Source organism: Lytechinus variegatus, chromosome 2, assembly GCF_018143015.1.
Source record: "Lytechinus variegatus isolate NC3 chromosome 2, Lvar_3.0, whole genome shotgun sequence".
Lineage (NCBI taxonomy): Eukaryota > Metazoa > Echinodermata > Echinoidea > Temnopleuroida > Toxopneustidae > Lytechinus > Lytechinus variegatus.
This window is the reverse complement of record NC_054741.1, coordinates 84,254,908-84,270,859: the sequence shown is the minus strand read 5'-3', so window position 1 is coordinate 84,270,859 and position 15,952 is coordinate 84,254,908. Positions and strand designations below refer to the sequence as shown.

Sequence of the window (15,952 nt, the reverse complement as noted above, 5' to 3'; positions counted from 1 at the left end):
ATTACGTGTCTTTCACCTAAAATCAAGACACAAACTCTTCATTCCGATTAAAGAATGTCTGCCTCCAACAGTGAAAGAAACCAGTAACCACGGTAACTGATCTGCCAACTAGAAAGAACCATAAAACGTTCTGGTCTCGTAATAAAAACGCAATAAGTAGGCCCTACTTAACCTGGACATGAAAGTGAAATAACGATAATCGTGCCCTTTTACGCTTTAAAACATATAAAATATGATGTTGACTTCAACTATGTTATTGGCGCCTTCTAAACTCTGTACTTTGGTCATGGAATTTAAGACCTATCATCATCCTACAACCTCCAATCATCACAAAGTCACCGCCTAAAATCGCATCACTTTTAAAGCTTTCATCGATTGGATGCATTTCTTTCGCCGACATGACACCTACATCATTACGTAAGAAATTGATTTTTAGATGTGGTTTATCGGTCAAATGGCTAACAGTCTATTCTAAATAGTAAATAGTAAAATGTTATTTACGATTAAAAAAAACGTATATCTAAAATCTTTTATATGTATTCTTCGGTTCTAAACGTTACAGGCAGGGATTGGAGTTTCCAATAATTATGGTCTTGTGACAGGCTACAGAATGCAGAGTATTAAAATAGTAGGGATTGTATAGGATTCCATGGCCATGATCACCGATCAAATGACATGAATGTTGCCGTGAGACGTGAACCACAAATCTCACGACCTACAATCCCCTGATGGATATTGGACGCAATACATACTTTTAAACATTTCTATTAATTTTTAGTTCTTTCTTTTGTCTGTTTCATGGTATATGGTGAACATTTGTTCTTCGGCGAGGAGGTCGCCCTGAATTCAACGACCTCATGTATGTTGACCCCATATTGGATCAATTATTGTCTGAAGCACGTTCGACTAATTGAAAGTGGGTTAGTCTCAATCGGCAGTAAATGAATTAATGATCGAAAACCGTGTCTAACATACATCTATCCCTTCGCTAATTCATGCACAAGGAATTAATTTCCAGTGGTTCCCAAACGTGATGATGTCATATTATGTGAGGGTTAGGGTTATCTACGTGGGAAAATATTTATATAAATTCATAATCTATCACTCTCCGTCTGAACATGAAAATAGATTGAAGTTAAAATGAAAATTGACATTTTATTGTTACAAATTAAATCTCAAAATAAAAATACTCCTAATATTGTTTTCCCTCAAATAATGGGCAGCCACTGTGCAACGTCCGATCGACGGAGCTCTATCTAGATAAATGAAACCACGGCAGCCACTGTACAACGCCCGACTGACGGAGCTCTATCTAGATAAATGAAACCAAGGCAGCCACTGTGCAACGTCCGCGATCGACGGAGCTCTATCTAGATAAATGAAACCAAGGCAGCCACTGTGCAACGTCCGCGATCGACGGAGCTCTATCTAGATAAATGAAACCAAGGCAGCCACTGTGCAACGTCCGATCGACGGAGCTCTATCTAGATAAATGAAAAGAATCTATGAAGAAAAAAATAACAAATATTTCCTCGATAGAATTCAAATATCGGCCATATAACTCCAGTTTTAACAAAAACGAGAATAAACAAAAATTTCAAAAACTTTCATTAGAAAAAAATGTAGGTCTATATAAGAAAAAATTGTAAAAAAAAAATAAAATGAAGAATTACGATAAAGATCCCATTCAAGTGGAAATTTAATATTTTAAAAGTCTGACCGCGACTCCATTTTGCAACAATTACGGGGCGGGAAAGGAGTTATACGTCTCTGTCGGGCTCGCACTATGAGAGACAGTCTACGAACAGTGTGAACCAGCATGAAACAGAATAAGATTGAATCAAATCACTTCAGTAACACTGTCCAACTTGCGATGTTGGAGCCATACTTTGTAGTATGACCACGAATAGAAGGAGATTGAAGTCACCACCTTGGTGATCCGTCGTGAAGATCTGTTAAGAGCTATCATTGGTGTATTGCTCCAATTCACAACACTCGCTGGGAAGTATTTTTCATTGCTTTTTATAATCTTATTCGCCACCATACCGCGTAGTTATTAGGTTGAATTGGTGTGTTTATGATGTTGATTTAAGCAGGGATGGCGTTAATATTCGTGGTGTGAAGGAATGGTGTCTCCTTTCACCTCACATACATTTCACAAGATGAAATCTCACATCATTTGATAGAAAGTAGTGGTGGTGGTGGTAGTAGTAGTACACAGCAAAAACTGTGGTGTTAATCGGTGTACATAGAGGACCACACCAGTTATTTTACACCGGTGTAAATTGGTGGTGTTAGTTTTACACCTATAGGTGTTATTACAACACCTATGGTGGTTACATTTACACTCTTTGGTGTTATGTTTAATCTCTAGGGTGGTATTTTAACACCTCAGGGTGTGGTCCTCTAATAACACCAATTGGTGTCAGTTTTAACACCACAGTATTTACAGTGTAGTAGTAGTAGTAGTAGTAGTAGTAGTAGTAGTAGTAGTAGTAGTAGTAGTAGTAGCTATTGTTGCTGATGATATTGATCTTGTTGTTCTTCTTATATAATATAGTATGGGGGTGCCTTTTTTTCTTTCTTCCTCCTCCCGTCTTCTTCTTGTTTTTTCTTCTTCTCTCATCTTTCATTTCAGACATTCTCTTCTTCTTTACCCTTTAGTGCATGTTTCAATTGAGTATCACGCCTCAGAATATGTCATTTTTATAACGTGATTTGTGCGCAGTCGGCACCGAGAGGTCAGGCTAAGAACCATCATAGCGGTAAAGTTCAAAGACAGCTATGACTTAGGTCACTGTACATAGTAGCATGGCCAAATCACCGAGTGAACAACTCAAATCTTGTAGCTTCATGATGGTGATGACTGCTAAACGGCTCCCTCTGGACCCACATATAAAAAAAGAAATACTTTTCCCTTCTCGTCTTAATATTCCTTGATTTTTACTCTTTCTGCCAGAAACGTTGTCTGGAAATTGCGGTAGTATCACAAACCGAGAAGCGTGTCATAGCCCCAGGCTATGTGTTTACCCTCTTATCCATTAGCCTTTTTGTCTCTCATTTTTTCTTAAATCATATTTGTTTCATCTAGATTAATATCAAAGACAGTGCCATCTTTATCATGTATTACAGATTTAGAACAACATATAGGCTCAGGCTGAAAATAAACTCAGTATAAGTCCTTGATTCATGGAATAATTCTCGGCTTGATTGATGAACCACGCTGCTTCATAATTATATACATTCCAAGAACAGATAACACCTCGACAACGATATTTCCACTTTCAAACTATTGTGCTTCCATCTGAATAACAACAATATCTGTAGGCCTATATTAGTTGAAAATACATAGCTAAATACATTATCATCATGATAAAGAGTGTCTGTAATGCACAAATAATGGAAACGCCTTTACGTGTTTTAAAAGAACGTATTTGGCTTTGAAATATTTACTCAAAAGAATGTAATACTTTTGCGTCATTTTACAATTCCAGTGATCGCCAACATTATTGTTGCGCAATTCCTCCCTCTCTCTCCCTCACTTTCGACTACCGTTGTCCGGCGTCAATTCCTTCAAAGTTGCTTTTGCAAACCGTACACTTGCAAGAGTTTATCTGCACTTTACAAATGACGATCGGGATAGTTTTATAGGTCGGTGTAAACTCGGTTTCTCTTACAACGTTTCTTTCTCTTTTCTTTTTTTTCGACAACTTATGTGTATGCATCTGTAAGAATGGGTGCAGGCGGCACACTTCACAAAGAAAAAGGCAAAAGGGCGGAGAAAGGAGAGGTAGAAGGGAGCCCTTTTTATTCCTTTTTAGAGACTGGAGACGGTATTCCGAACGACCGCACAACGCCGTCGTCTTGTGTTTGCAGTAAAGCTATGAATTTTGGTCGTATTGTCCGGCTTGGCTCGACTCTCAATCTCCGTGCCCATAGCAAAGTCACGATCATTCCTATTATTACTAACAGTACTAACAGGGGTAGAGAATGATCGATAATGTGGTTGTTTAGGGTCGGATAAACGATCAGAAAGATGGAAGAGAAATGTCATCATGTGCGGATGAAAGAAAGGAATGAAATATTTAGCATGTTTCGAGAGAAATGATAGACGACGACATAAGTAAATGGTTATTAAATATTTTGATGTAAGAGAGTAAACAAGAAACAAAGATAAACATACTTCAAGCAATAACAAATGTATAGAACGATGATAGAGATACCGGCAGCCACAAAAAGGAAAACGATAAGGGGAAGAATGGGAAAAAGGAGAAAAAGGAAGGGAGATATTCTCTCTAAGGTCTGTCTTTCATTCGTCGAGACACGATTGTCGATTTTTCTTCCCTTGGGCAGTCTGCTGACAAGCTCCGGAAACAATCAACATATCGATACTTCCTGACTACTCTCCTCCTTCATCACAATTCTTCCCCCCCCCCCTCCTCCTCCTCCTCCACCTCCTCCTTCCTTCTCCTCCTCATTCATTCTACACGCTTATCTCACTCCGCTTTCTCCTCCTTTCATCAACAATGTCTTCCCTTTTCCCCATTTCTCTCTTCCTCTTATTCTCCTTTATGTACAAGTCAAAAAATTTCAATATTGAAGAGTATAACGTTTCATTAACTGTACATTTCTTGGATACTAAAACTACAAGTCTATATTACACAATATGATCTGAACGGGCATTTTCAATATCGTTTTTTTTTTTAAATAAAGTTTCCTTTGTTAGTAGTATTTCATGAAGTAAATAATCAGTAGTTTTCACTGAAACTAATTTGTTCTGAGGCAATCAGACACAAGTATTTCAGTAGCTTATAACAGTTGTCAGTTAAAATCACTTATTATTGCTTTATGAAATGCGTCCAATCACTACGACTGACTTGGAGAAAAATGGCAAGGGATTAATCAAAACGAACAAGAAAAAAAACAAGAATTATTTAGTCTTCAAAAGTCACAAATCATTGAACAAAGACTAATCTAGATGAATGTGTCAACATGGTCAAGAAAAGAATACAAGAAATCATTAAAATAGAAATAAAAGGAAAAAAGGGACACCATGTGATATACTCTGACGGACTTGAACTCTATTCCAAACTCAAATCTCGATCTGGTATTGACGTTGATTTCTACGTCAAAATGTGACAAACATGCAAAGTCGTATAAGAACGGATATCATTTGCATTTTAATATTTGACTGCCAGGATGGTTGATGAATCGAACAACAAATCGAAGAAGATTAAAGCAAGATGAAGAAGATGTCTTATTATCATTCATTATGGACACGCCATCTCCAGATACATCTTTTTCACGCTCCTATTCAGATGTTTGTTTCCCTATTAGTATTAAGTCTTCAAAATACTGCAAGATATCTCTATGAATTATTATAATAATCATCGTCTATTTCAAATATTAATGATTTCTCCACCACATTTTTCTCTCTCATTCCCATCTCTCTATCTATCTATCTACCTCTACCTCTCATTCCCATCTCTCTATCTATCTACCTCTACCTCTCATTCCCATCTCTCTATCTATCTACCTCTACCTCTCATTCCCATCTCTCTATCTATCTACCTCTACCTCTCATTCCCATCTCTCTATCTATCTACCTCTCATTCCCATCTCTCTATCTATCTATCTACCTCTACCTCTCAGTCCCATCTCTCTATCTATCTACCTCTACCTCTCTTTCCCTCCCTCCCCCCCCCTCCTCTCCCTCTCTCTTGCCCCCTCTCTTTTTCACACGCACACGCACTTTTAATATTATAAAACTGAAATCAACATAATATACGAATTTGCAATTGTTCGTAAAAAGATACCGATAAGGGAAAGTGGTTCTTTCGGATAATTTTTTTTCGCTTAAAACATAACGAAGAATGTACCACTTAACTTAAAATCAAAATATTAACTGCAAAAGAAAAAAAAACCCGTTTTATTTTGAACATCCCTATAAAGCTCAAGAATTCTCATTCCACCCTCATCATGTCGCTTCAGCTCCTTATTGAAACTGTATTTAAAAAAAAAACTTTCTTTAATACAACTATGGGAGCAACAAATTCATTAATAAAAAGTAAAGTAATTCAGAAGGTTATTTTTTTCTTTATAATACTAAAATATTGATACTTGATCATTTTGGTTAGTGTCAATCTTAAATAAACGGGCTCTTGGATAGGATTAAACATTTGTTAATAATCCTTGATGACATCATAGTACATACAAAAACCATGAGATATAACAGTCTCCATTGGTCTGTTAGAGTTGGTTTGGGGGTTGATTTACGTCTCAACATCGAAGTAAATCTACACAACGGAGTACAGGTTTACATCACTATTCTTCGATACCATTCACCGACAATTAATCAATTTAAATCTTTAGAATTCTGTTAAGCAATCTAATATTGAATGCTCCGCTGTAGTTCTCATTCGCGTATAGACTCACCCGTCTGCTTGAAAATAACTAGGTCGATGTTTGCACCAAACCCGTTTGAAATTTCTAATTTTATTCAGGTTGCGTGCGAATAGCTTTTATTTATCATGCAGGATGCCTTCATATTTTTTGAAAATAATTCGACTTTTCCCCAGTATCTAACGCATTTGTAGATGTTATATCTTTCCATTCTCTCCTATATATTACTACATTTTCATCACATTACGCGGGAGCGTATCTATTGTTAGAATCGATGTCATTTAAAGATGAAATACTTGATGAAAATCAGGGACACCAAGACCCACATATCTCCAGTACAATGGCACTAATTTTGGACATAATTTCGTCAAGTAGTAGGTCTTTTTTATTTATATTACACGATGCAGAGCAAGAATTGTGCAGAAGTTCTTTAGAAATCATGTATCGCGCCTCTCGGAGCGTTAACGAGGATGTTATTACATTAGCCGATGTGCTCCGATTGTCTCCCTATACCCACATGCACCACTTCTGAAATACTGGTCAAGTGCCACATATTGACATCACTCTTTTTCAATATTTTCTATCCTTGATATTTCAGTCATATTCTTCTGCGCTCACAGCCTGTGATATGTAAAGAATAATAAATCTATAAGAAAATTATTGCACCTTTGAGTACACATTAATATGTCAATGCATTATATCGTGAGTTTCCTCTTGAGGCATCACTTGAGAAGACAAGAACATGTTTCAATAATATAAGGTTAGTAAAAAAAAATCTTGCATATTCATGATATTACCTTCTTGATATATCTCATACACAAAAACGCATATAAATGTAATTCCCTCTGATAACTTTTTACATCTAAAAAGCAAGCTTATAGCTTTGATAAAGCGTCAGTGCATGTGAATTTAAAAAGTCATGTATTCTCATATATACTGTATAAAGTTCCAATATTGCAAACTTGAAGTTTTTTCCAACAGTTAAAATTCAAATTTGGCATCTAACATCCTCTCTCTGTAATGCTGGTTTTATTTTACTCAATAATCACCGTTATTTTTTAGCACTTACTTATTATTTTGAGCACTCACATTGTATTATTATAGATATAAGTAAGCTACAGATATTCATCCCATGCCATGTCTGAGGATGGGTTTTATCAAAACGAGACAGAAATATTTTATTTTGAGCGGGCGCTGGATCAAAACAAATTTTGATATAAAATCGATAAGTTTTCTCTAGTAAATACATTTTAAAATGTGCGCACAAATATGAAAATATATCCTTCCAATCATAACCATAAATCTAGTTTTGGATTAAAATATTGACATGCACTTTCGAAGGATTTACCAAAAATAAAAATACGTTTTAAGGCTATTCACCTGATTTTACTTTAGTAGACTAAAATATCATTTTATAAGTATTCATTTTGATTACGCTTCAGACTTAAGTTCATAGAACAAGCGACCCAGACCTAATATTTATTCAACAATTGTATCACATGGCGTTACTATCATGTATTGTGTATGGTATCCATCAACTCGACCAACCACACGCAGTGTGACTCGCCATCATTAGTCTCCCATTCATCGACCCTTTTCCCCAAACCGTCCATCCTAGTACAGTTCCTGCATTTGATGTGAAACACATAACAGTTCAACAAACTAGAATCATTTCAGGTACGTGACACTTCCGTTACATTGAATTTATATTTATTTGATTAGACCATTATGAATTCAGTATTTTGAACAAATGCAATTCTTTAAATTCCCTCTATAAAAATGGAAAGTGGTAATTATCCATGTGAATTAGCAGAAATAGTACAAATCTCACGTAACTTTTGGTTAATGTCAGTATGATATTTTATTATAACAAGTTAAAAATATGAAAAAAGGTAAACATTATTTTAATACCGAAAATGATGTTTAATAGCAAAAATAAAATAAATATTCCAGAAGAAATAAGAGAAAATAAAAGGAAACCAGTAAAATATTTCACAATACAAGTAAAAAAAAATACAAGTTAAAAAGAATTTTAAAAAGGAAGAAAATTTGAAAAGAAATAGAAACAAGGACAAATGCTTTTTTCTTCTATATCAAATAAGAAGTAAAAGCCTCGTGCAATCGCAATATAAGATATTGAAAAACCGTAAATATAGAGACTGGGTGAAAGCCTTCATACTCCTCATCACTTCAGCCGAATCACCCGCTGTGAGACTGACTCGCGCCCACAAACCTCGCGTCACCCGCTCAGCGTCTATGCTGTCCACATCAATTCATGTGACTTTGTTTGATGATTACGACACATCAAACTCTTTCTACGATAGATCAACTTATCATACCTCCTTGGTATCTAGACAATTGAAATAATGAGGACAAATAAGTGGGGTTTTTCGAAATTATTGACTCCGCATGCAATGCGTACAATGCTAATCACACGTGCTAAATTACGCACGACAAAATATTTTACTAAATAAATAATTATATTCTCAACCCCCCCCCCCTCTCCTCCCCCTGTCTCTCTCTCTCTCTCTCTAATATATATATATATATATATATATATTATATATATATATATATATATATATATATATATATATATATATATATATATGTGTGTGTGTGTGTGTGTGTGTGTGTGTGTGTGTGGTGTGTGTGTGTGTGAGAGGGTGTGTGTGTGTGTATCTAACTATTTCCTTCCATTTTCCATTCCAGTTGTGGGAGGTCGTTTTTCCTGGCCCTAGCACTACTTATACACAATTATGTGAAAATTAAATTGTTATAGTTTTCGTGTAGTGTGTGTGTTTTAGTTCTTGACTATAATAAAATAGACCACAGTACTTCCACTATATAGGGTCTATCATATTCTAATGACTTCTTATGGGCCGATATCTACACTGATAGAAAATTCATCCTTAAAATAAAAGAAGATTTTGCAGCAGAGTCTCGAGACAGATTGTGTAATCTTACATTATATCATGTAAAATTATATACAGGAAATTGGTATTTGGTGTATGGAACCTTACAAAATTCCTTAAATAAAACACCCTTTTCCCCTTTTTAAACAGAAATTGCAGAAAAATTCCTGTTTTGTGAATTTGCAGAATATTCTTCCATTGCTTTTTGCAAAATCTCTCTTTTTTCTGTAAAATCAGGGTTTTTTAACAGTGTTTCTTTTTAAATGATAACATACATCAATATACAGATTAACAGTGAGTTAACCAAAATATTGAGAATCAACACATGCATATTTTCTGAAGATAATATGGACATGTTTTGGGGGTTTGATTTATCTGTATAGGCCAATAGAACGTAGATATTTGGTTCATATACATTAATGTTCCTAATAATTATAGGTAAAGCCTGTTTATACATTTTCAAGGAGCAGAGTGAGCAAATGTATTTGAAATCTGAATAAGAATGAATGTGTGAGGAGGGAGCTAATTGCTGTACATGACTGTGAACATTTTGAAAAGGAATATTGCCTTATTATTTCTATTATTTTTCATCTATTTGAACAGGCGTCAGTTTTGCGAAAATGACTTTATTTGTAAAAGGTGTTGATAATTCCAGATGTGCCTCTCAATTAAAATTGCTCAAAATGTAAACAAATAATATTGATCGCATTTCCGATCGGCTTTCCGACTTTTCAACTTGCGATCTATATTATACATGCATTTTTTTCACAAAAGGAATCAATGAAAATGAAATGAAATACCTCGATTTCATGGGGAAACAAGCGAACTTGCCACTCTACGTACGGTCTTATTTCTTTCTTTTTTCCCTAAAAATAAGCTTATTATCATAGTTGTGTATAATGAATGTATATGGATATTTAGCAATATATTCACGTTTGATTTGGATGAATTAATATGGAGACGACTCCTCATGAAACCCTTGTTTGTTTACTGATTGTTCAGTTATTGTGAGCAAATTGTCGCTTATTTATTAAACCTCTTTTTTTTGCCTAACATATTCAACAACAATTGCGTATATATTCAACATGTTCAAGGGGTATATTTCTTCATATCGGGCCTGCATATCCACGATGTCGAATACCACTACTTTAACGATACTTTTTAGGTTTATAATTAAATATTAGCAAAAATGTATATATATATATAAAGATATATATAAAATATATTTGACGTTGATGTTATATACCAAAATAGTACAGGCTACCTCTCGGGATTTTTTTCTTTTTCTTCTTCTCTTATTTCTTTCTTTTGAGTGAATGTTTGCGCGCGACCCCTCCGTAGCGAGACTCCGTATATCGTGAGGCAGAGACACAGCGAGCGTCACAGGAGCTGTACCGGCGTACGTTTGATGTAGCGTACCGATGTTTGGACAACGTGCTAGGCCAAACACTCTACAATATTGTCAACGGGACATCAATAGCCCTGAACTTCTGCCCCTTTAACAAACCAAACTCCTCCCTATACTCCACCTACCCCCTCCTCCTCCCTCCCTCCCTCCCTCCTCCTCCTCCCCCTCCTCTTCGTTTTCCTTCACCTCCTAATTCATTTCTAGTCATTCCTTCGGGAGATTTGACACACTCTTTTATTTCATATATCCTATATGTTGCTATATTAAGGCATAAGGAGCAAAGAGCGAGGGTGACAAGTCTTATGTTTTCTCCATCGTTTAAAATAATGCGTAATATGGAATGAAATCAACATCAAGTCCATGTGATGTAACAAGACTCAAGCTCTGGTGGAAAATTAATAATCGTTAAAGATGAAGATATTATACAATAATTAACTAGTTGAACCTATCCTTGACAATGACAATAGAAAAGATGTCAGGAAACATCCACTAAACCCCTCTGTGAAACACAATGGCTCCCACTGGTATCACTACATGTTTGTTGAAAGGGGCGATTCTGTCTCGCAATACTATCCGAGTTTGGTTACGATCGAGTTTAAACAGTGAAACTGAACAAATACATACTAAGCACAATGTCACGATTGCATAAAAACCTCAAAGGAACCAGCTTAAATATAAGCCATTTTCTTCATTTGTATATTATATCTCACCTCGTTTCCAAGATTGTTTTTGTGAATATTTGTGTCAAAAGGACTTAATATTGAATAATCGTGTATGTTAGCAAGAAGGTAAAGGAATCAATAGTACACATCAACCTCATTGCCTTCACTCACGGAGGGTGGGCGGTAACGTCACAGTTCATATTTTAATGTTCAGAAAACATAAACTGGTTGTAAACAACAAATAAGGTGAAAAATAAATGTATTTGTTCATAGTTCAAGGATATATGGATATAAAATTAATATAACAGCAAACAAAATAAGAGAAAATCTTAATAATTCTTAAGTTTTCATCTTTTTCCAACCTTGCAACATATGACATCTGTTTCTATATAATAGATTAGCTGATATAATCTTGTATATACATACATCCGATCGAAATAGATCAAATCTGCTTTATAATGTGACGAATGTAAAATTTTGTTTTTAAAGTATACTTTTAAAAAAATCAGGAAAAGGTCGACTTTTGATTATCCCAAAATATGCTTGTTTTAAGTACGCAATCGGATTGGAATGCGAGTCAATATAACCTTAGACCGTGGCGAATGTACTTTTATGACAATTTGGCTATGACTTCCTGCACAGTAGGAGAAATCATGACAAATGCATGGAGATTTCTAGCCATTCAAACTCCTTTCAAAAACACGAATCATCCCAAGTATAGTCTGAAGCTAGCCGACACATTCATAAGCAGACAATCCAAACCAATACTTGATACAATCATGGCGTAAATCGTTGATAGATTGGCAATATGCCGTGTCCCGTCATTTGCGCTTTAAATCGACAATCCTCTTGGCTTTTCTTTCTGTCAGTTTCTCTCTTTTTCATCAGGCATCATTATATTGATGAATGTTACAACCTTTCTTTTTCATCATATCTAAACCATAGGGGTAACGGGTCCAGGTGTTTACTTGCAAGGCAAGCATGAGAGCTTATAGGTGGGAACAACGTTCTGATCTGCAGAGAACTTACTCGAGATGATCAAAGTGGTTGAGTGGCTTCACACCATCATGTCAAATTAATAAATATTGACTCCCTCTCCCTTTGCTTCTTAATTCCTGACATTGTAAATATATATTTCCAAATCAAGTATTTTGAATCCTATTTAATTAAAACTGTTGATCATACAAGTGCGAAATGTTAAGACACACCAAACTAAGCAAAATTTGTACATGCGGGGCTAAATATTTGGCATCTATATAGTCCTATACTTTCTTTTTACGATTTTATGCCTTATCTTACCAATCTCTCTTATCGACATGAAAGTATTGTTTGAAGAGTGTTCCATATACTACAATCAGCTTTGCCTTTTACATCTCATTTCATCCGAACCCAAAATAGATGCCAATATTGGTGTCCCTCAAAACCTTGGGAACCTGTTCAAAATGTGCATGAATTAATTTCAACGCAAGCAATGATAAATCATGGACCTACCAGTCAGAGTGGTAGGTCCATGGATAAATCAAATAAGACAAATATGGGTGGAGTGTAGATGGTATGGGATTGTCCTTGACTTTGAGAAACTTTTCAATAAATTCTCGTTTCATTTCAAGCCTCACTGAAAAATTAATGATGTGATGGATTCATGATTCATTTCAATATCTTTGTATCGACCTTGGTGGGGTTTAATTTCTTTATATTCAATTCTTTGGCAACGTAAACAGATATGTTCCGGCACATTTTGTAATTTTTTTCAAACTGCGTATAATAAAAAAGCAATCACTCCGAATCCAAAGAATCAAGGTCAATAAGATGTAGGTTTGGGCTCCATGCATCATTTCTATCAGTAATTCATACATCTCTCATGGCAATATTTAATTGTATTCAAGTGTGCCGTTACACTGGCATCAATATTTCCCAACATAAGGATTTTTGGTTGTTTTGAGTAAGAAAGCAATGACCCATGTTTGACCACAGCCCACCTGTTCTTTCTTCTCCTTCCATCATGTCCATGTTTCTACTTTTTTTCTCTATTCGTTCTCTCGATCTGTGAAACGATAAACTTGGAAAAGACAAATACACATCGGACAAGTGTTGCACGTACTGACTTTTGTATCAATCTCATCGACTTCCTCATTTATCTGAAGTACATGGCCATCATTGAACTTGTGTATTTGTTGATCCCTGTCACTAAGGCAGAGTACAGTCAGAGGGGGTGTATTTTTTATTAAAAAGTATGAATAAAAACAACACCTTCGTTGATTCATGATAAATGTTTGTTGTTCTCTCCCATACACAGTTGAGTGATAAATAACAATTTATCGGTAGATGGTACTACATCCATGGAATTCATGTTCCTATTCGCCCCCCCCCCACACACACACACTGTAAAAAACTGCGGTGTTGAAACTGACACCAATTGGTGTTAATATAGGACCACACCCTGAGGTGTTAAAATTACACCCTATAGAGATTAAACATAACACCAACGAGTGTAAATGTAACAACAAAAGGTGTTGTAATAACACCTATAGGTGTAAAACTAACACCACCAATTTAACACCGGTGTAAAATAACTGGTGTGGTCCTCTATGTACACCGGTTAACACCACAGTTTTTGCTGTGCACCAAAAAAAATCAAGTTTATAAAAATAATGCTACAGAAACATTAACGAAACCGACTCCAACCCGATCAAATCCATGGAATTATTTTAAACGGATTATCCTCGATCGGTTTGGAATCTGTTTCTCTGGTGTAACTGTATTTTAGGACTTACATTGGCACTTGGTGAGATAGTCTTCTTTACAGATGAACTGATTTTCATCAACCACGTAAAGTTCTTCACCTGTAGATAATTGTTTTCTACACACCATACATGTGAAGCAGTTGAGATGGAATACTTTACTCCTAGCTCTCCTCACCAGATCACTCGGTAGGATGCCTTGAAGACAACCAGCACACTTTGTCCCGTATCGTCTGGATAAAGAGGGAGAAAAGAATGCATTAACTTTAGTAACCATGTTAACACTTGATCATATTGAGAAAAAATGCTACCAAAATTTCATTTACAAACACAAATGCACAACCTATCTTTAAATTTATATGGATCTAGTCTGCTTGATTACCAGATAGTGATATTTGAAATGCTTGGATTTCCAGTCCCGCCATTTTTAGTGACGGCCTACAAACTCAGCGGTGTACCAAGCCATTACTATGGTAACAGCCTAGCCGCTGATCGGTGGCCCAATAACACGTTGGTCTGCTTTCATGCTTGACCTGAAGTAAGGAGTCTGTCATGGTTAACGGAGCCTTTAATCTCATAAAGACGTACCTACAACCCCTACATCCTTTAATTAATATCATTATACTTCATGACACAAGCATCAGTGATTATTTTAAATGCATATGAAAGTTATACCATTTATAAAGAAAGTGACTAAAAGGCATTGATTTAAAACTTCATAACCGAGACTATGCATGATTTTAGCGATCTCAAGATATCTTGCAGTATTGGTAACGATCTCAAAATGACTTTTTACAGAATCTAGTATAATGACCACCAAAGTGTCTGTTTGTATGAATAAAAAATATGTGCCAAAGGATTCTGGAAGAAATTGTGTAATTGCTGAGAAATAAGCAAAATAAGCGCGGATTCCGTCACTTCCGTCGGGTCTTTATTCCAGCAATATTAATACACTGTCCCACGTGTGCGTATATGTGTTGGTGATCTTCAGTGTGAACATTTTTCAGCGTAGATTTCAAGATTTCACAAAGTTCAGCTTATGTAACTGTACCAGATCTAGATCCTCGATGATATTCTGACAATTAAGCCTGGTTTTACAGACTTTCTCATGAAATCAGTGTTTACTGCAACTACTGGAATTTCTCTTTCTCAAGATATCTCTGCATTTTAACCTGGCCTCATTCTGTTCACTGACCATTGCCATGTCCAGTTTTAATGTATATCACTTTTCACCACCACATGACGTCAAAGTGTAGATATATGCTTGGAAACAGATACGGAAAGAGAACATGAATGCAAGATAAATTCATAAGACCCGAACATTAACTGCTACGTCACATTATATGATTACTCAGAAGAGTTCGGTGCAAAATTGATGAGGTTGTCATAATACTAAGTGTGAGCCATGGCGATGCACTTTTCATTGTTTTACTACCGACAAGACCAAATCCTACAATCACGAATAGACGGATTCCCTCAAAGCAATAGGTCCATGCTCAAAGCATCTACCCGAAATATAGTAACCAACTTATGACATCACATGACCAGTATCTAACACAAAATCCCTCTAGATTTCAAGGGATTTGGTCATTATTTATCCTTACAACCATCTGGGTCCATGCTTTACTTAAAATGGCGTTGTAGTTTAAACGGAATACTCGGTTTGTATATAACCCTTAAGAAGTATATTGAACCACGATCCAGGGAAGTCAGATTCATTCTTTATCTTTTGCATAATGATATTCATCAATGTAAAGAAGGCCGATTCAAAATACTGATACAAAAATACATGTCAGGAGAACTGATTTATATTATTCAAAGCAA

General features: G+C 35.7%; 1 protein-coding gene across 1 annotated transcript in view; it reads right to left on the bottom strand.

Moving 5' to 3' along the window:
* Positions 1-15,952, bottom strand: part of LOC121409326 (LIM/homeobox protein Lhx5-like) — a 63,562-nt gene that overhangs the window by 34,479 nt on the left and 13,131 nt on the right. The window contains exon 2 of the mRNA XM_041601257.1: positions 14,162-14,361. Within this exon, the coding sequence (XP_041457191.1) occupies positions 14,162-14,361 (200 nt within the window). The remainder of the gene's footprint in view (positions 1-14,161; positions 14,362-15,952) is intronic.